A 23,124-nucleotide genomic window follows, 5' to 3' on the forward strand; every position below is an offset into this window, starting at 1 on the left:
AGCTGAGATAAAGGAATGGGCCAAAGCGGTAGATATGGGCAAAGCCATCCAGTGAATGGTTTTGGGAGGTTTTAGGCTGGGTCTACTAAATAAGTCATGGACCATATTTTATAACAAGAGAGAGAGAGGAGTTAAATAACAAAATACGAAAACTAAATTAAATATTAAAAATACAAAATAGCATACCAGAAAAGGTGAAAAACCAAAGACCTCCCACCCTTTTGAATAAAATATAGATGAAAGATCATTCACAAAAAAGATCAACAAATTCCAACAACTAGCCCAGCATCAGCCATCCATCACTCTGGTGATTGGCATATTGATTCAATATATTTTATGTAGTTGCCACAATTATACTACTTGAAAGACATACTTGTATCAAGACAAATGCTCTATGTAGTAAGTTTCCGTAAACAATCTATCAAGGAAAAAGTACCTCACTTGGAAAAATATATCCCCAGTGATTAAAAGCATCATTAATAGTAACAAGCACAGATTATCAGAAAGAATGTCTCTATCTTCGTCTTTCTGGTGTGATGCCTCCTATTATTGGGCCATTATTTAGTGTTTACATGAACAAAACATTGGTTACCTAACATCACTTTTTACAAAGTTCACAAGAATCCTGCCTCAAATAGTATGCCCACAATGCAGGAGTAGTTCTTAACTCTAGATTTCTCACGTTCGAGGCTTGGTAACAATACAGATCTGTTATATAAATAAAGGGAAAACACCCACTATTCACATGAACAAGTTCTAGATGCACTACAATATGGCAAGCTCAAAGACTTCAATTGCTGAGCTGTGCTCTTTATCCTAGCAGCAGAGTACAAAATAGCTCTGGAAGTTAGAACATTACCTAGCAAACTCTGCTGTGTACCACGGATAACATGCATTTGTATTCAGGCTGAATTTACATGGCCAATCCGCTTTCAGATGATGCATACCAACTTGCTTTTGCTTTGATTGACTACGAAAATAAGGAAGAATTTTGTAAAAACTAGAGAGATCTTAGGTAATCTTTTATCAGTCTGAAGATAAAGTTGGCATATGAAGCTCCATCTAATTGTTCCATCATGATTCCATCCATACGGGCTTGAACTACATCAGATGATGCCATGACCTGTAGCAACTCTTTAAATGCTTTGTCTGCTTCAACAAGAGTGCTACCTAAGCCCAAGATTTCAGGAAGAGAAGTAGAAGGTCTTGACAGCTCAACCAGGGTGACCTGAAGTTTAGGACTCGTTAGAAATGCCAAAACACGAACTCATGGAGAAAGGGGGAGTACCATGTATTGGAGATTGAGTATGATTCATGTTCACATGAGATCCAACAGTAAATGCATGATTTCACATTACAACCTGCATTGTAATGAAATCTCAATGCACTATAAATATCCTATGGCAAGCCACAACTAGAGTTGTCAATAGGCGGGTAATACCCTGACCATGCTCATATCCACAACTTACCCATTATCAATTTGATGGATCCAGACTCCACCCAATCCCACCATTTGTTTTTCGAAGTTCATCACCAGGTAAATAATGTTCTGTATTTACAAATAATTTTTAATGATTATAATGAAAAGATTTGGGGTATAGGGTGATTTGAGTAGACCCCTTACCATACCTAAAATATTTATTTTGTTGGGTTTAGGCCGGAGTTGGGGTTTCTATAGAGCTATTTGGTTCGGATTTGGGCTTGAATATTATATCATCATTATGGGCCTGGATTGGATATTATCACAACTTGACAATAGCCACATGTGTACAACAACAGACAATCCTTTCCTAGTACGAGTTTTATCCACAATAACTGAAAAAAAAAACACTACAATAACCATGAAAGTGAGGGTTTCATTGGCCTGAGGTCGTGAATGTTTATACAAAAATACCAAATGATCTCAACTAACTCTTTAAGATTTATGCATGAATGCAAATCAAAAAGAATTAAAAGCATTTGAGTTTAGAAAAAAAAGTTTAAACTCAAACAATTTATGCCCTATGCAAATTGTTTAAGCAATCATGAAGTAAGAACTAATAACCACATTAATGACTTTAGTTTCGAACAGTCAACCCCAATAGCATCTGAGAAATAAAAATCTTGTAAATATTATAGGCATCTTGTAGTATTATTGTTATTCTATCTCAGAACACCCTACACCTGATTTTAATTTGTCTCCCCAGAAAAGTTTACCGATGCATTTTGATCTACTTTATGGTTCCTCTAGGCTCATTTTGAAAAGGAAAACCATCCTTTCTTGTAGATATTCTATAAATGCACAAGAACATTAATGATTCATATGCCAAGAATCAATAGAATATTATTCAAAGTAACCTGTTTGTCCAATGGTAAATTAGCCTTCTGTTTTGCTATTGCCACAGCTCGAGATAGTCCACCAACAGCATCAACTAGACCTCGTGCAGCTGCATCATTGCCAGTCCAAACTCTTCCTTGAGCAACCTCCTCCATCTTGTCTACCTAAAACATGATTTACTTGAATATAAGGGACTTGGTAATATAATTTATAGCATCCTATGATATTAATTTTCCTTTCAGCAAATGTTGGCTCCTGGCAAGGGGATGTATATGTTACTGAATGCCATACAGTCATTGATCTTGAAGAGGCTGCCTTGTCCCGGAAACTTCTATATGCACTCTGTGCTGACTTTGCAAAGAGTTCTGCTTCATCAGCCCTTATATAACAAAAAACCATAGTCCGTAAGTAATCTGTCTGCAAAAGGACCCATAATAAGCATAAATCAAACGGAAAAACAGAGATGAATAACTCTATAAATTGGTATACAAATAAATGGCACTCTAGGTCTTGCATTTTCTTCCCTTTGTTTAAAACTCCAGAGGTGAAAAGGAGTCCTTTTATCTCTGAGTTTCAACAGTTTACACCAGATAAAATAGAAGTGGTGACATGAGGTGAAAAGGAGTTCTTTTATCTCTGAGTTTTAATACCAGAGATTTTAAAACCTCCATTGTTCCACTGGCCACTTCAGCTACCATAGATCAAGGTTGTAGTATTGGCAACAGAATCGGTAGGGGTCGTCCACATCGGATGGAGTGTATCAGCATATTATCAAGAGATAAGAAAAAAATGTATTATAGGATGTCAAAAAATTCTAGAAAATGAATAAAATTATAACATAAATTACTAGTCATAAATATATGTTAAAAATTCTTTGAACAGAATTAAATAAACATTATCGTTACACTTGCATTCGTAATAAAAAATAATTTGAGTAATACTAATATGAAAATATTCTGTATACATATAATAATACGTTAAAAAATCATATTTCAAAGAGTCTTTGGGAAATATATAATACATGCGACAATCTAATGTTACCACATAATATCGCTGAGAATATCGTGATATTGACGATAAATTAATTTATCGGTAATATAATCTAATATTAGGACATCATTGATAATACATATAAACTCAAAAAATAATAGGTATCACCTGGTATCCCACAATAGACAAGGACCAATTTGAGTATGTATCAAAGGATATCATCTTGACCGATACTTTAAGCCATGTTATTATGTTACAGAGTTTCCCAATGCATTACTTCCTGTCAGAACACTCATAACATACAACACACCTCACTTTACGTATGCAAAACCCCAAAAACGCTCATAACGTACAACATTTTACCTCACTTTATGTATGTAAAAGCCTAGAAATATCAAAAGATTTATGCCCTTGTGTAGAGTAATTTTAACTGCAACAGCGATGTATAAAGGTCGCAATGTGCTGACAAGAAGAGGGGAATAAGATGACAATAATTATGGTAGAAGCCAGTCCATAACTTCACCAACTTGACGCCCAGTTGCAAAATTGAACCCTTCTATATATCAAATGCAAGTTCATATCTCCTTTGCAACACAAAATTTAACATACCTGAAAGGTCGTTGTTCAGCTGCAGTAAGTTCTGCATATCGTCCCCTTGATATAATCTCCTTATTGAAGCCAATCCTTTCATAAAGTTTTTCCAAATTGAACTTTCCTAGGGGCAAAATAGCAAAAATATCAATAAACTTTATCATCAATGTTTTCATAAAATCTATCCAAATCAAACTTCCCCAGTAGCAAAGTAGCATAAATATCAATACACCTAACTTTACTTTCACAACACAATCAGATATCTATTGTATGAAAACTTTGAAAGTGCACCTAGAGTCCCCCCGGAAATGCTCCATTGTAAACCCTAAAGTGGTGAAATTTTCATTTTACTCTTGACTTACAGAAGATAATGGAATAAATTTGTTAATGGCTGTATTTGTAATGTCTATGTTTTCTGATGAATGAATTCATCATGTTTTATAGTTCAAGCAATATCTTTATAGGTTTCTTTTCTCAATGTTTTGAGAAAATGCTTAAAAAAATTGATTAGGAAATCTTCAAACTTTTAAAATGAATAGGTAGAATGTATGCCTTCTAAGCTTTATTAATATCCTCATACTTATCCAGTATGTACACAATTAATATATACGTTCAATTAAATATGATGTGATTTGGCAGTATAGTAATACGGGGTGTCTTTTATAATATTTCTAATGTGCTAAGGAGGTGTTTTCTTAATGTTCTTACAAATAGGGGTGTCTCATCATATTTTGAAGTGATGATGGATGTAGTATATTGTTATTAATTATGAAATTGTGTATTCATTAAATAACAATAACATATATTGTGTTTTGGACATAGAAATTAATTGAATGCCAAATAAGAGGTGGAACCGTAGCCTTTGATAGAAAAGAAAGAAGAAAGCTTTGATAGAAAAGAAAGAAGAAAGGACAAGAAGAAGAGGATAGAAAAAAAGGCCATAGTATCAGAAAGAAAGAAGACGACATTAAATGAAGAGGGGGAAGAAAAATGTCGCAGATTAGGGGTTTTTTGTCAGTTTTTTTTTTTCATTTTATAAAAAGCCCAGCCTAGCCTTAACTTCAGCAGGCGCCTTAGAGCACACTATAGCCGCGTCAAGCAAAAGCCAAGCGCCATTTCAAAAAATGGCAATGGGCTCTTGCCTTTTGCCGCATGCGCCATGACGCGCCATTTAAAACAATGACTGAGACAACCAATGGATTTGTTCCTACAACGATTACTATATTAAATACTTACTTTTGAGTCACCGTAGCATAGTTTTCACTAATTTCATTAGATTTCGTATCAATAACTTGTATGGCAGCACAACAACCACCTTTTGGGATTTATTATCATTTTAGCATCATCGCGTTTGTTTTTCTTTTCATATAAATGTAAATATTTCTTTTTTTATATTTCAATCCAACTATACCAGAAGTGTTTGAACAAGACAGCTTTTTGTAACAAATGCAAGAATGGTTGTAATGTCACTCTCTATACAGAAAGATGAAAAACAAAAAAATAGATAATTTTTTCCATCTCCAGCTGTTATATTCCATACTAGTATTTTATTATATTTACTCCCCGTTTTAACTATATAAGCATTACACTTACACCTCCAAGTTTCAAAACATTAACGAGGGTATTCTGGTCAACAAAATATAAGGATCGTTGGGTGATGAACAAAATTGAAAGTCCATTTAAAACTTTTTGTGAACGTCAACATTTTCCGTCATAAATCCTAAGGGTAAAAGAGTCCTATTGCAAACAAAGAATTTTAAGAGGAAATCTAAGTGTAATCGCTTCAATGACATAAAGTGTAATTGCACTATAGGATAAGGTCCCAAGGAGCATGAATGTATTAGCCCCTGTCTGAATATAAAGACCATCTCATAAAGCAAAAGCAAATTGCAGGTCAAGATAAACCTGCAAACTTTTATGGATGTGCCTAATCTTTTGAGATGTGGTTTCTTCGAGGAAACTTAAAACAGATATTATTCATCCAAATTCTGATTTATATGGACGAAGTTGCCTTACAACTGTAAAAATACCCACAGTTTCTTTTGACTTCTACAAATTTGAGTGTCTCAATTAACAACTTCTTGTCACTTACTTTAACTAAAATCAAAACATGTAACGTGAATATCTGAAGCCCATTGAAGAATGCAACTACTGGACAACTTTAGTAAAAAATTTCTTATTTCTTGCCACTGATAGATAAGAGTTGGAAGAATGACCTGTCACAACTCCAATCGAACCAGTAAGGGTAAGGTTTTCCGCAACTATAGTCTGTGCAGCCATTGCCATGTAATATCCTCCACTAGCAGCAACATCAGCCATTGATGCAACAACAGGTTTTGAGGCAGCCAAAAGTTTGATTTCTCTCCACATTCTGTTGAATCCCAAGAACATCAATAGTAAATGAAATGATAACGAGCATATTCTGTTGAACATAGGTTGCTATTTTTCCTCAATACACTTCAAATTGTTTTAAAATTGTAATAGATATTTAGCATTAGGTTTGTGAATTGATGAGAGAACGATTCAATTTGCTAGAACTGGATTCATCGTTTTAGAATCGCGTGATTTAGTACTACAGGAACACCAAATCCTCTCATTTCCATTAGAACTCAGTAAACATATGAGATAATTATATTAATACCACCAAGGTTTCTGTGATGTAACCATATGGGACAAGTTTAGAAAGTCTTCTGCAAAAAATTTCATAGCCAATATCTAAAAAGACTATTTATTTTAAAATAATGGCATTCTCATGCTCAGTGGTCAACATTCATACACACTAATCAAACCTTTATAGTACAGCAATAGCGAATACTAGGTTTCAGAAGCTTGTGCATTTCATTATGTTCTAGCACATGTAAAGATAATTATTGCTAGTACCAGAACTTATCTCTGATATGAAGAGTCAATATTCAGTTCTTTAACAGATCATCTTTTCTAATGATAAAATGATTCAAGAAGCATCTCTTCTCCATCTTGCCTAAGCAGTCAGAGAGGATTATTCTACTTTGTGTGGTCTAATGATACTATAGTACAGCATCCAAGAGAAATTACAAGCTAAAATTCATTTAGGAACAAAAAGAATAAAAAAAGAACACTGGTAATTGACAAAACTTTGTGGCCCAACTTATATCCTGATCCCTTCCCCCCATGAAAACCAATAATTACTACTGCACATCATAGCAGTGATAAATAGACATTTCACTCCCATGTATTTCACAAGCTCACTTTAGTTTACTGTATTCATCAGGGATTCTATCATGCTAACTACCAAACTGGATAGCGCTGCCAGAAATAATCAAGAAACTAGATTCTTATAAACAACATGGAACTCATTTGAAGGCTTGGTAAGTGCCTCACTGAAGTAAATTACACAAAGTCCAAAAAATTTTCTCCCTTCATGATCTGGGATATCTTTTCCGTCAAGCGAGAAAAGACAACTTGGACATAATTTAAATGACTAATGCACCTCAGAGATAATGGTTTATTGCTTATCGATTCAATACCCACCACAAAATCCTCTTTGTTGTTGTAACCATGAGTATGGTTCCACCGCCATTTCTTTTTTCTGGAAAACAAGTCTGGCATTTATTGGCTCTTCTTTTACAAGCTGCACCCTTGCTTTCATACTTGTGTGAACACACTGATGGCCTCTAAACTAAATGTTTTGGAAATCATTATGATGCTTTTCAATTTTAAAACCTCTCTTATGTATAGCAGCATTAATAATTTTCTAACAGAGAGAACGACACATAGAGCCAGAGCATGGGGGAGGAGGGACTTACTAACTAGACGTTGGTTCATCCTTATCTAAGAAGTCTACTTACTGTTGAGCACAATCTAGTCCTGAAGAAAACTTTGATTCCCTCTTTTTCCTTTTTCATATTTGATGTAGTTACACATGCATATAGGACAACCGTTCCAAATTTACTAGAGGAACTTGTCCCTGCTTCTCTAAGCAATGTAATAGAAGTAATTACGGTGTGATTCTTGTGAAGTTTCCGAGCATGATTGCCCATCTTATACTCAAGGTAACAGAAGTAAGAAAATTTTCTCCAATGGCTCCTTTCTCAAAGTATATGCTTAGTATTTATATTTATCCTCCTCACCACAGCTTGAGGTTATGAATTCCATCAGACCAATGGAATATGTGATATAAAATTTTGAATAAAAGGGTAAGTCATAATGTGGTTGTAGCAACAGAGTTCTTCCTAGCAGCAGGGAACAAAGTTAGGCCCAATTAGAGTAACCTTAAGTTAAAATTAAACTATTTTATGTACTATTTCACATATTTTAGAACACCGATATCTTTTATTACATATTTCAGTCTACTAGGCAAAACAAGTATATAACTACAAGAAGAAAAACACAAATACAGAAAAAAGACTTACAAATCAGAAGCAAGGGCATCCCCTCCAGGACTGTCAATGCGGAGGACAACAGCTTTGTACCTTTTTGATTCTGAAAAGGACCATATAGCATATAAATCACATAAATAGACAAGTATGCAATCAAATACAAAGGATTAAGGAACCAAAGAAGGGAACCTTTTGCTCTTTTCTGATAAAGCAAATTTATCAATAAAAAAGATGGAATAGGTTCTTAGGACACCAAATTCACCATGGAACTATTATTCCAATACAAAAGTCACTAACCTTGGGAGAAAATTTTCCAGACCAAATTATTGACAAAACACAATTCAAAAGACTCTCAGGCAGCCCAAATTATTTACAGATTTTTATCCCAATTTAAGGCAAAACAATATAGACCACATATAGATCAAAATCTCCTCCAACTCCCTAGATCAAGCTCCGTACAAAAATAGTGAAAAAAATTAAAGATGAAAATTAAAGCAATTCCTCGCATAAGTATGTGTCATCCACTACATCTAAAACAATTCAAACACGTGCATGTGAAATAGGATACACAAGCATTCATAGTCAAATCATTGATGAAAAACAAATTATAGTTTTTTATTAGTGTGGAGTGTGAAAAACCATAGCCAAACAAAGTCATCCTATTCACAAAGAAGAAATATAATTTATTGCCCTATGCATTTCTAAATTTCAATTTTAACTTAATAAGAAACCTCTTTTAATAGGTGATTGTCGAGGTGCAAAAGATGCTTTAACCAAAAATATTAAAAATTTAATTTCAAAACAAACTTTTGCCAGATGGCATGCATGCCTTAATGCCGTATTATATGTGTCAATTTTGATATAGAATATATATAGGAATCTCATAACCATAATCCTAATTTTCTACTTCGAGATTTTATCGTGATGTCCAAAGAACTAGAAGGGCAAAAGCTAAAGGTAAGTCCTTTGGCAAAACCACCAACTAAAGTTCCCAAATTAGAATACCCTCCACTCAACATCCACATGCACTAGAAAACTTCCACTTTTATGCCCTCAAACTCCTAAAACCCCAAACCTTTGAGAATATTATCGGTCTCTATCCAGGCCACAAAAAGTCTCATCCGACCACAAATAGTTGTCCAAACAAGTGATAGATTTAAGGGTGTTCAATTCGGATAACCAAACCAAATTGAACCGAAAATTCGGTTAATTAAAATTTCGGTTCGCCATTAATACCGAACCGAAATGCTTTTCGGTTCGGTTTTTGTACCAAATTAACAGAATTTTTTTTTAAAAATTAAGCAATAATTATAACAACTAAGTATATATTAACTATAAAATAACTATTTTTTCTTATAAATACAGATATTAAGGTATTTAATATTTATCTATTATTTTTTTTATTATATATATCTGTTATAATATAATATATATTTCAAAATTTGGTATTCATATCGGTTCGATTAACCAGCACAAAAAAATCGAAACTGAACCGAATACCAAAACTTTTTAAAAGAATATCCGAATACCGAACTAAATTTTTGGTTTGATATTCAGTAAAAATTGAACTTTCAGTTCGGTCACATAACCAAAAATTGCACACACCTAATAGGTTCACTCCCATGGGAAAACCAATTCCATTAGCTCCATCCAAAGCATCCCAACATGTCCTTCTTAAAAATATTCCCATTTAGTCTCTTATTATGATTACATCAAACATTGCAACACTTCCTTTGTAAACAAAATAAGAAAAATATCAAATCCTTCTATTTTTTAATTGGAACTAAAATCTCACTTATCAAGTTTCCTAATTGGTTTATGACCTTATTTTGGCTGTGAACCACAAAAGCAATACAAGAATCCTTTAAAACAGTTCTTTAAAAATGTGCAAACCACTTCTTCTCCAAGACAACATCCTCCAAAATCCCAATGTCTCAAAATTTTACATTCAATTCAATATCACGTGGATACTAGAAGTCAAACCACGAGTCAAAGCCTTAAAAATGAAAATATTCAAATTTTCTCCATGGTTAAGAATGTCCCATCAAGTGGTAGGACAAAATGATACCAAAGTAGCTCCAGCAAAATCCCGAATACTGCCAATGCTCTACCATCTTGGGAGAAGAAACAAATTTTCAGCAGCAAAAATTTCAAATTGAAAAACAAAATTTGGCTACAAAAAATTGGCCAAAGTCTTGGGAAAAAATGGAAAATTTTTGAAAGACCACCAAAGTGAAAAACAAGAGAATATTCAATCTAAGCGTCCAGAAATAAGAAAAAATTAGGGAAAAAAGCAGTTACCACACTAAATTTCAGCAAATGGATTGTTAGAAGTACTCACAATTGTTCTTGTAATTTTCTGACACAGAAAAACAACAAAAAATGAAAAATGGCAAAAATTATAATTGCACACCCATCTTAGTGGGTTATTGTGTCCATATTTAAACCCATTATTGCCATCACCTCGTACAAGGAATTTCACCCACCATGCATTCAATTTCTAGAAATAAAAGGCAATTGAAAGAAGAGGAAGAGGGAGAGATTGCATTCAGCAACTCTCACACACACTTCACCACTTTAAGCAATTCATTACGCAAAATTTCATTTTTAATCTTGTTACTATAGAGATGTTGCACTTTTAGTCATCTTTTCTTTTGAAAAATCACATTTAATTGGTAAGTTTAATAATGTTGACACCTTTGTCCGTAATTACTTAGTGAACAAATTCAGCCCTGCCGTTAGATATGTAAAGCACATTTACTCACTTTTACTCCTAAACTTGTCGGTGACTAAGAATTGTGGCCGGAGGGGGAAAAAAACAAGAAGGATACTTTTTTTTATCTAAGAAAGAGGATTAAACCTTTAAACATACTTCCTCATTTGAATAGAAGACAAAACTCCTAATTCCCAAAAAGCCTCCGTTCCCTCAATCCCTAATTTCTTCAATCCAACTCCAAAAATGCCTTATTCTCTCGAATCAATCCTAAATCTCCTCAAATAAATACATAAAAATGATGCAATTCCAAGAGTTCCTCAGCTCAGCAAGTATGTTGCAGTTACAATTGAAAAAGGCACTTCAAGATTTTTCAGACATTTGGTATTTCGCTTAATGGGGTAATCTCAGACTGCTTAATTTTTGCAAAAAGGAAATCTTCAGGATGGGTTAGAGGTTGGGTAGGAATGAATGAGACAAATTAGGTCTCAATTGATGAATTAGGAAGAGATATTGGGTCTTCCAATGGATTGGGGTGAAAAATTAGTGCTTGTGAGAAAAATGGGAAATAGAAAATTTGGGATTATGAAATAAGAATGCATGTGTTAAACATTTTATCCACAACTTACCAGCCTCGTTCACGCATGAAGAACACACGCTTTTCTCCATCACATTTTTAAAATTATAGGATTAAATGTATTCTTTCAAAAGAAAAGGGTAAAAATGCAACTCCCCTCTAGCCACAAGATTAAAAATGAACTTTTTCCAATTCATTACTTCCCTCTATCTAGCAAGTTTGCAATATTCTAGTAAACAAAAACAAGAATGTCTTTGATTGTTGACATCTCTATACGTTGTTTATTTCTATAAAACTTCTGTAATTTTTCAAGTCCAGTAATTCAATGAGTAAGTCTCAATTTTAGTTCTTATATTCTTATTCTTAGTTTAATATCTTTCAATTGTTATTCTCCCTTGACCCTTTTTGTCTAGAATTTGGAATAAGCCTTTTATCTCACAAACAATTTCATGTTTGTTCCAACAATGTTTCTTATATTTGATCTTCACTTAGTTATCATTTCCTGGTACTAAATGGTAATAGAGCCATGCAATTTCTGGATATATTCATTTGTCCTCATATTCATATTTCTTGAGAAACTCTATTGGAAGACAAAGATCTGCTAGCTTGATTGAGGCTTCACAATAGAAATCAATGGAAAGTCATTCGCAAATTTTAAATCCACACACTATAAAAATCAAAGAACAAGGACATTTATTTTCAAAGACTTCAATCATTAAGCATGAATAAATATAAACTTTTGTATATTAGTCGTGTTCAAATTTCCATTTGATGAGAGAAGGAATGGGTACTAGTGTTTTTCTCTCTGTTTAGAGATTGTAAGCATTCAATAACTCTGAGCTCAGACTTGTCCCAACGAGTCTGCAATTGTCCTATTTATTTCAATTCTTTTCCAAATTTTACTCTCTTAATAACCCCCCACATCATTAATATTCATACTCTTACACATAAGAACTTATAATTATAAGATAAAATATATATATACACACATGCTTAGATTGCCAAAAAAAAAAGCAATTGCTGATACCAAATTTTATATGTTAAAGTTTCGAGCAGCCTTACTTAAAACATAGATAACATAGAGTATTATGTAGTGCTCATGCAGGATGTACAAGGGTGAGTCAGCTTTCTGCTTGCATGCTCTTTACACCAAATATAAGATTAACATTTTTTCTCACATATATAGGAAATACATGTACCTCTTACACTGCGAATCTTTTCAATGAATTGCTCAGCTACGATCCCAGAGCTGGATGCACTTAGTGGACCTCGTACACGGCTGATGCTTCCAGAGGCTCTAATTATGGCTATTTGATCTCTAAATCCAGTCAAGCCTAAAGTCCATTTCTTAACGCGGCTGTATTTCCTACATGTGTCAGGAAAGAATATAGTATAAGCATAGAATATTATCCGTTTAAACACAAGGGAAGTTGCATCCTACATATATTATAACAATTCCAAGACCTGTTCCTGGGATAAGAACAGTTTTTCAAACACTTGTACTGCTAATGCATCTGAACTTAGGTGAGTAGCAAAGATATTATCTTCCCAATAAAAACAGATTTTACCACTGACTGTTGGTCAAAACAGAAAGTTCCTGATTAATCATCAAGGTCAACTTTATTAACTATGTATAGAACTTCTAAGTATAGTTTATGGGAAACTGAGTTAAGGACTTCAGAAAATTAAGGTACAAATATTTTAACCATCACGATTATGCAATTGATGCAAAGTCTCATTGTCTTTTGCAACGGCAGCCTGAAGAGTATACCAAACCCATAGGTAAACCATAAAAAAAATTGAAAAATACATGTCGCATTCTGATATGAATATAAAATTCAACAAAGAAATACCTATAGTCAACTGTTGGAAGATTTTTACTACTAGGAATTGCCAAACGCTCTTTTAGCAGTGACATAACCTGAAATATGGAAACTTACTAAAAAGATGTGAATGATCAGTAACAAAGAGAAACTGAGATTCAGGATATGAAAAGTTGACATTGCTGATCCCAAATCTAATCCCCCAGAAATCAAAATGATTCACATGTAATGAAAAATTACACAACAAACGGTAATCTAAGTTACCTTAGTCATAAAACTAGCTAATTTTATGAAGCTGGCAACTCTTCAAATCAACACTCAGTGAAAATAGATTGATTTTACTTCCTTTCAAGAACAAGACCAGACGAGAGAGGGACTCAGCAAAGATTGATTGCTTATATTCCTTTCTAGAACAATATCAGGTATGAGAGTGACTCAGTGAGGAATGGATTGATCTATTGTATTTCTCCTATGTAGAACAAGAGCCGGTCAGAAAGGGATAGGTTTGGCTCTTGTTTTTCCAAATTATTGATTCGGTATTCATCTCACAAGAAAATTGAATGTCTATTGCAAGTTCAGAAATAATGCTTATTGAAACACACAGAAAAGTTTACTAACTTCACCAAAATATGCTTACTTTTTCTTCAACATTGCATATGACATGTATCCATCTATAAAAAAATGTCAACAATGTCTCGTATGTTTATTTCTAAGAAAATGCAGGACACAGCATATTGACCAATTCACAGAATTGGTTCCAGTTTTAAGGCCTAGCCTAGCACCAATAACTATGTCATGTCAGCAGGATCAGCAAAAGAACTACGTATTTTCCATGTGTGTTCAACTGCCAAATCCTAATGTTATTGAGTTATTGCCTTCACTGACTACTGTTATAGTCTAACACTCTTTTTCATATATCATACGTCCTCTGTATCCATTTAGTGAAGCTTTCAGATTATTGTTTGATCATAAAGCATGTAAATATCAAATTACACAAATTAGCTAAGCAACAAGTTGTCAGAGTGTTTTTTCCCAGGTAGTACTAGATGCCTAATTAAATGCATCCTGTTAGATGCTGCATCTGAGAGAACAGAAATCAAAATTCTTTTGCATGTCTTCCATACAATAAAAGGAGATATCACTTAGAATCACTGCTTCACCATGTCCCCTTTGAATTAAGTGTTTCTGTGTTAGGAGTACCAAACCCAGGAACCATCCCGCACACCACAAAGGTCGCAAAATTTAAGTAAGAAACATATAACTCACGCACCTCATCATCATATTTTATATCAGTTATCCAGCCATCTTCCTTCAATCTCTCAACTTCATAAACTCCTTCATCAATAAAATTTTCAATATCTTCTTTTTTCTTTCCTGCATATGTAAATAAGAGATCAGATGACCAGATATCTATTGAATGTAAATCGTAAACCAAGCCACTAACTGCAAGAATTACCTTTCTCAAGCGAAATTTTCTCTACCCAGTTTGCGTAAATGTTGTCAAGCAAAGCTGTTAGCATCTCCCGGTTCTCGTCAGATATGTTTTTACGCGTAAGTTGATCCCCAGCACTCTTATATTTACCAATCCGTTGAACCTGTGGCTCAACCCCAATTTTCTCCAGGACACCTACAAAACAATTGTTGACGCCACTCCACTGCAGTTAAAAGGAGATTATAAGGATATGCATAAGTGCAGCCTAAGATGCTTATAAGTTACCAGTCTTTCTATCTATTTGAATTCTTACCAATTTGGTAAGCTGCTTTATGTATAGAAACAATGAGAAAGTACATTTTCCTGTTTTGAGGTAGGGATAATTTCATTAAATTAAAAAACCAAACCATTACATTGAATAGTGACAAAAGCTGTTGTTTATTAGCTGAATCTTACAACCTGAGGGCTACCAAAATTTTGAAAACAGTCTTTTAAATATCTGAATGTCGGTACAGAGCCACATACGATGCAGAAAAGAAGAACTTAATAATGGATTAAATAACAAGGCACTGACAACTTCATGCATATTCATAACCGGATATATTTGACTTTATGCCATGTACAGATATAATAAGGAAAGCAACAGCTTGGAATAAAGGAAGTGATAAAGAAGTTCCTACGACTTGAGCCTGAAATGAACAACATACAGTTGGAAAGTAGGAACTACTTCTCCAAGCCCAACTAAGGGACATAACATCAACCAAACATGAATAAGATAAACGTCGCAATTGATGTGGTGAGCAAAGCAAGACAATGACCTACCAGGTTAAGTCTTGGTATGTGACTTGGGTTCCGTTGCATGACAAAGTATTTTACTTGGTTGGCCCTCCACATAAATCAAATGGCTAACTTGAGGTTGTCTCATTCTTTTATTAACTAAGCAACTGGTTTTCATTTTGGAGTTGGTAAATTACATATTTATATCTTTTAATTTTTTCGTAAGTCTAAAGGTAACTTTTTTACCCTCAGTCACTTAGTTCAGGGGGCAGGGGCTTATTACTGGGCTATTTAAAAGTTCTTTACTGGTTATGAAACATCTTGTATGGTCTCTGATGAGCCAACATAGCTGTGCCTATAGTATATACAAACTGAAATCTAAATAGAAAAAAAGAGTCGAATTTCAAAAGTGAAAATTTGGTTGAAATGAGCATATTTGTAGCATCCACATCATTTTTACCATCTTACATCAGCATTAAGTTAGGGCTATACTGTACTGGGTCCTTTGTTTAACTAAAGAATAAGCCTTCTGCAGCCACCAGAAACAACTCACCTCCAAGGAATGATGCCTGAACAGTGAGTCCATACAATTGAAAGTAAGCACTTGCTGGGGCATAAAGCTCTTCACAAGCACTACCAATGTAGTACTCTTTCTCTCCACATGCTGGCACATAGCCCACAATGAACTTGCCTGCATATTGGAAGAAAGATACATGCATGAACTTTTATGACAGAAAAGATTCCACAAGGGTAGATGAAACAACTTCTATATAAGGAATTTCATGATCCATCATAGGAGCCTCAGATGGCAAATGTGATTAAAAACATAATGCCTTCTTAACAGCTTTATCCAGTTAAGGAACTATATATAATTACAAAATTAGAGAATTTCAGAGTTTTGACACAATATTTCAGAAGTACACTGGTAAAATGTCAAAACTTAAACTGCTGTACCAAATTCAAAAACTAACAACAAATAATACATATCAGAAATTTCTGCACAGTAGCAGTGTGTTCATAATTTTTCTTTCTACACTATACAGCAGAAAGAAATGATGAAAAAGATCTCCAGCATAAAGATTTCATTAATGTGGCAATACATTCTTCAGCTACTGCCACATCCAGAAAGACAGTGGTCCTCAATTTATTGTTAGTAAATGAAGTCTCTAGACCACTCTGTGTGCCTGTGTGTATGCCTGAGAAATTTTGGTGAGGGGAAAGGGCTTTTGTGCATTGGTGTGGTTATGTGAAAGAGAGGGGAGGGCTATTATTTAGGGGATGATCATTATTGAGGGGAGGAGGGTGGGTGGGCCCTCCCCTGCTTTGGCGCTGCAAAGCTGCATCGATGGCAGTAACAAAGCTTCAATGCTGCCGCTTGGCTGCCGACGAAATAAAATAAAAAACCCCCCAGAGCAGGACTGCGCTTTGAAAGTGTGGTTCTGCGCTGTTGTAAAATTCTATGTTTTCTTTTTTCTTTGGTTTTCCAGGAACTCTTTCTTTTTTCAAATATAATTTTAAAGGCAGAAGTTATGTAACACAGACGCCGTTCTGCCTAAATCTTGAAACTTCTTCAAAATGCAGTGTTTAGTCAATTTTCTCTTTTTTTAAACTATTTTTAATTAATTTCCTCGTCTTGATAATGTAGCAAAGTCACACAGAGAAATAAGAGTTAATCCCACAAGTTAGTATCCTCGATTGTAGAAGTACTCAGAATAAAAAGATCTAAACCCCGACAAGCTCTTTATAATTAGTTCAGATAATATAAGGACTAAGCAAAAAGAATCAGATAACCCACTTGCAAGCATATTGGATTGAATTCTATTTATCAAATAAGCTTGGGTAGAATTATATTGGACAAAGTCCTACACAGAAATTAGCACTTTACGGACCAGCATATTAACCCGCAATTACCCACTTGCTGTAAAATAATCTTAAGCCGAAAAATAATCATGGAATTCGAACTTGACTTTGATGTACGAGACAAATCCCATTATTTCGATTTTCCCATATTGTTTCTTGTATTCAGATTGTACCAGCTATTGCTATTGTTATTCCTAAACTTGCAGCTATTGCGCCATGTTCATTTACCTCTCCAATAGAAGTGGATCCATAATGAATTTACAGAAAATAAGACTCTACTGGTTAAATTACAGCAAGCAGTTTTTGTCAAATCAAAATGGCTGAAGATCAACTTATGGTCCAATTTCTGCTAGACAAGAGTCCATCCACCTCAATCCGCAATCTACCTATCATGTTCTAGATCATGGGAAACATTGGATATTTCTTTATTATCACGATACAATGTTAAAGACTCGTCAAATTGGGTCCAGACGACCTCCAAGACATTTTAGAGACAGTTCAGAAACAATATGAGAAACAGCTCAAACCTCTGCCTCTGTACTCAATCATGCTATAACAATTTTTTTATTGGCTCTCCAGTCCAACAAATTTCTCCTCTTCTTAAATTACAGACCAAAAAGTACTTAAAAAGTAAAATAGCTACAACACATTCCAAAATACTTGAACTTTGTGGTCATTAGCTGAGTTCTTGATCAGCCTGTCTACAGTTTTTGGAGCTTGTGCATACAAAATTTTGAAAATTATACTCCTTTCCAAAAGGCAACGTGTAAGTACCATAAAATGCTACAAACAACCTCCATATGATGTTCATGCAGAAGCCAATGAATTGATTTGCCATCCCACCGCAGAACCAATTGCAATAAATTGGCATGTATTAGATCAACCAAAGCTCACCAACTTACTTCTGGTACACAATTCTATCTGCTCTAAGTTGTTATGGTCTTTCCCGAACCTCAGATTTCACAGAATAAGTCTTGGACTGGTTAGTGGTTTAAGCATTAGGTATAGAATTATTCACTATAGTAAGTGCAACAAATGTGTCAAGTTTGGCGCTAAAACCAGATAATGATTTTCCACAACAAAAGAAACAAACAAGAACGGAACATTTAAAATTAAGTTTGCAATTAAGCACACAGAAAGACGTTTATGCAACATATAAAAAAACGTTAAAAAGAAAGGAGGAACTACATTTAACACATTTTGAGCTCCAAAAGTCAAATTCCATCCAACAAGAATACATTTGAACCCACATGCAAACAAAAAGAAATATCAACCCAAGTAAGGTTATCAATTGAACTATAAACGAAAAATAGCTTCTCTGAGGGTTCATCCATGTGAAGCAGTACTTTATGATTGAAAGTAATGCACATAAATTGTAGATCTCTATATTCTTTTATCTTAATAATTAACTTACTTGGTTGTTGTTGCCTCACAGAAACTCAAGCAAAAACACTATTGCGTTACCTAATTATTCCTTGAGCAATAACTCACATGAGTGCTCAAAAAAACTAGTTGATTAGACTTGAAGATATCAAAAACAATGTAGAAAAGCTGGCAATCATCTGTTATTACTTATCATTAATTTACAGTGATACGGACATCGTAACGATGACCAAGAAACAATGGCATTCCCCTCTCCGCATCCATTAGTTGTTAATTTGTCAAGTTACTAACACCATTAAAAATATAGAATAGGATGTAGACATTTCTCCATCTTACAACTTCGATGCAATACAATATAAATGTCAAACAATAACATTTTTCCACTTTCACCAATAGCTAACCAACTTTAGGTACAAAATTTTAGTTTTATTTAATGGATAATTTATATGTAACCAGCCACTTCTGCGATGAGCCTTATAGTTACCTTTTGGTGATTACACATGGCAGGAGACAAAGGAAGAAGGGACAAGTAAATGAAGGTGCATTTTAATGAACTAATGCCACATGCATACAAGCATCTATCGATTTATGCATGCAGTACTTGAAATATAGAGCCAATTTTAGATTTTCAAGCCCGCCCATCACTGAGTTTCTCTAGCCAAACCCTATCAGGGATCTGAATCTGTTTTCTTTATTTCTGAGGGACACAACAAAAGAACACAATGCAAGCAGAGCACAAGCCCTCATTATTATATGGCGATACCTGATTTCTTGAAGTCCAAAATGTGCCTTCGAATTTCTTCAGTTTTACCCCATCCACAACTCAATGGTTCTATGTGGAGATAAATACCCGAAATGCGAGGATCATAAGCTGCTTTTATAAAATTCTCACAAATTTGAGGTAAAGATAATCCTGAGGAGAAACGGCTCTTCAGCTGATCAGATATCTGACAAAAGAACACGAGGAAGACATTTTCAGTTTTATAACATAATATTATACAAAAATATGAAACAACATATTGAGGTTTGTAATATAACACAAAATGCATTTTCATATCCCCAACCCATTGGCTGCCTTGTAATCTTTTAAGACTAAGCAAATCCACCTGCATCAAAAAGTTGAACGAGAACAAGAAAATTGACGGGCATTTTTTAATTTTTCTCCTCATTAAAGTTTCTTGAAATGTTGCAACAATTGATGGATCATCACAAAATTATTGCACGATATGAAAAGCCAGATCATCATAACAGCACATGCTTTGAAAATTAAATCTCATATATATAATGATATCTAATAGCAATGAATTGTATAAGAATTACGAGTATCAAACAATCTTATCACCCAACACAATAACCAAATATCCAACAATAATCCACCGTCATCAGAAAAACAAAAGATTGAATATCTAATAGCAATGAATTGTAGAAGAATTACGAGTATCAAACAATCTTAGCACCCAACATAATAACCAAATATCCAACAATAATCCACCGTCATCAGAAAAACAAAAGATTGAAAGCATAATTCACCTCTCCGCGAATTTTCATCACAAGCACGCTGCCCTTCTTGACACGCTCCCAAGGCCATGCAACTAACATCCTGAACTTCACAACCAAACTCTCCCAAAGATTATATTCCCTGTACAAAAACTCCCCGCTCGGGTACTTGTCATCATCAAATCCAGAAAAAGAGCTCCCATTATCACCCACCATCTCCCCCTCCCTCCCACCTCCGCCTTCAATCTTCTGATAATCATCCGATAATTTTTCATCGCTCTCTGTATCAAAAGCCCGGGTCAAAAACCTGGGAAAATTCCGGTTCTTGTGGAGGAAAGAATGTGGCTTCTTCAAGTGGAGTGGTATAAGCGAGTAGTAAACTGACAAAGGGGGTGGGCATTTAGTCGAACGGGTTGCGTGTTGGTGGATTGAGGTGAAGCGCGACGTAGGAAGTAACTGAGCCATTCCCGGAGAGAAGAGAGAGAGAGAGGCCCAGAAACCAGAATTCAGTTGTTAAATGCTGGCGCAAGATATTATGGCAGAGCTCAAAGGATATGAATTACATGGTGCAGAATTGAGCTCCATACCATTTATCTTTTAACCTAATTGACATTTCAGAAGTACCGCTGGTAAAATGTCAAAACTTAAACTGCTGTACCAAATTCAAAAACTAACAACAAATAATACATATCAGAAATTTCTGCGCAGTAGCAGTGTGTTCATAATTTTTCTTTCTACACTATATGGCAGAAAGAAATGATGAAAAAGATCTCCAGCATAAAGATTTCATTAATGTGGCAATACGTTCTTCAGCTACTGCCACATCCAGAAAGACAGTGGTCCTCAATTTATTGTTAGTAAAAATGAAGTCTCTAGACCACTCTCTGTGTCTGTGTGTGCCTGAGAAATTCTGGTGAGGGGAGAGGTTTTTTGTGCGGGTTAATTATTTTCTTATTATTAAAAAAATAAAGAAATTGTATAATATAATTATAACGCGTCGCGGATGTCGAATATAAAAATATTTTTTAAAAAAAATTTGCACAAGCAGTGGTTCCAATCCACGACTCTTTTTTATTTTTTTTAATTTTTATTTAATTAGATTTTATATAAATTAATTATATAAAATTAATTTTTAACAATATATATTAAAATTGTATTAATTTAAAAATACAATTAAGTATATAGATGTAATAGTGTATACTTTTTTATATAATTATAAAAAATACAATAAACTATACAATTATTATTAATTACCCAGCACCGGTACATTTGACTATGTAGAAGAATCTCTTTGTTAGGCTTATTCCCTTTCATGCGTTTGCGCTCAATCCATCTCATTGTGAATACGTGATGTTTGGTTTTGACTAGGGCGTGTAGAGATACGAATAGTAGTGTCGTCGACCAACTCAAATTTTGGGACATCCCAATAATTTTCGAAATCCATAGGTTCAAATGACGTAGAATATATATTCCTCTAAGTCATTACATCATAATAATTCTTCACTATTGATACAGCATTAATCATGTATGCAGCGCATATCTTTTGAGCGTGACTGCAAGGAATACCAAATTGAGTCCACTTGCCGCAAGAACATTCTCGGTTCGCAATTTTGACAACATGGGTATTGAGTCCATGTGATAGGATCTCATTTTGTGCTTATTTCATGTGATATTTTGACCTATTTTGTGATCAAAATGCTCCTAATTAAATATTATTTTGCGGCATTAGGACAAACAAATGAAAAATGAAGAAAATAACCAAAATAGAAATTCGGACAAGACTCAAACTCGATTTTTGACAAGAAATTGAAGCTACTTGGACTACCTTTTTTTATGAATGAGGAGTTTAACTATGATTATAATTTTATTTCAATTAGTCTTTTAGTTCAATTAGGATTCTAACTTTTAATCCTAGTAGAATTAGGTATCTACTTACTATATATATGTGATGTAATTCACTTTAAGAGACAACTTTTGAACTCTTGATAATTCAGACCTTGAATTCTCGTCTCTCTATTTCTCTACATTTTTATCATATTTTTCTATTTTGCTTTTCATGCATTCTTATATGAGCATGTCTAGCTAGTTCTCTCATTTCGGTTGAAAACTTGATGAATGCTTAAATCTAACAAGTTGTGAGATCTAATTTATGCTTTCTACTTTTATTCATATTGGTATTTGTGTTGTTTTCTATGTTTTTATTACAAATAATCTGATTTATGAAGGATATGTACCATTATTCATTGTCAAAAATATTTGCCTAGCCAATTGAACTTGCAAATCCGTAATTGTTTGGGCTGAATGGGAAACCCCATAATTTCTTTACGGGATCGAGAGGGTTACGGCAGGGGAACCCTTTATCGCCATATCTATTCGTTCTCGTAATGGAGGTTCTGCATTTGATTCTTCTACAGATGATTGATCAGGATATGCGTTTTTCTTTTTATTGGAAATGTGAGCCTTCTCAATTATTTCAGCTTGGATTTGCAGATGATATGTTGCTGCTCTGCAAAGCTAATATGGATTCTATAGGGGGTTTTAAGCAGGGGTTGGACCTATTCACCTCCTAGTCAAGTCTCCGGATTAATGTGCATAAAAGTCATCTTATCATCTCTCGATCTGCACAGGGGATACGGGAGCAGCTGTTAGTGATGCTCGGCTTCCAGGAAGGGCACCTTCTGATGAGGTACTTGGGACTTCCTCTAGGTTATCGTTAACAGACTGCCAGCCTTTATTATTGAAAATTGATCACCGCATAAAAGGTTGGGAAGGAATGAGATTATCGTATGCTGGGAGGGTATAGATT

At 34.4% G+C, this 23,124-nt stretch overlaps 1 protein-coding gene across 1 annotated transcript; it reads right to left on the reverse strand.

Annotated features, from left to right (window-relative positions):
- Positions 1-691: 691 nt before the first annotated feature.
- On the reverse strand, positions 692-21,223 carry LOC105175984 (serine protease SPPA, chloroplastic). Its single transcript, XM_011098635.3, has 13 exons — positions 20,352-21,223; positions 19,585-19,768; positions 16,132-16,269; positions 14,826-14,996; positions 14,640-14,743; positions 13,400-13,467; positions 12,746-12,912; positions 8,290-8,359; positions 6,115-6,269; positions 3,917-4,022; positions 2,609-2,696; positions 2,338-2,481; positions 692-1,228 (listed from the first exon to the last, which is right to left on the reverse strand). The coding sequence occupies exons 1-13, from the start codon at positions 20,781-20,783 to the stop codon at positions 1,001-1,003; spliced, it is 2,055 nt and encodes a 684-aa protein (XP_011096937.1). The 5' UTR covers positions 20,784-21,223; the 3' UTR covers positions 692-1,000.
- Between the last annotated feature and the right edge of the window lie 1,901 nt (positions 21,224-23,124).

The sequence above is a fragment of the Sesamum indicum genome, linkage group LG13 (assembly GCF_026168435.1).
Source record: "Sesamum indicum cultivar Baizhima isolate 11 linkage group LG13, ASM2616843v1, whole genome shotgun sequence".
Taxonomy (NCBI): domain Eukaryota; kingdom Viridiplantae; phylum Streptophyta; class Magnoliopsida; order Lamiales; family Pedaliaceae; genus Sesamum; species Sesamum indicum.

What these genes read in the sequence shown, in the direction of transcription:
- LOC105175984 (XM_011098635.3), bottom strand. Translation starts at nt 20,783, where the DNA reads ATGGCTCAGTTACTTCCTACGTCGCGCTTCACCTCAATCCACCAACAC. An exon ending in TTTGGACTTCAAGAAATCAG is followed by an intron (nt 16,270 to 19,584) that starts GTATCGCCATAT and finishes TCCAATATGCAG; the next exon opens with GCAAGTTCATTGTGGGCTAT. An exon ending in TTCGATTGGAGTTGTGACAG is followed by an intron (nt 4,023 to 6,114) that starts GTCATTCTTCCA and finishes TTTTGCCCCTAG; the next exon opens with GAAAGTTCAATTTGGAAAAA.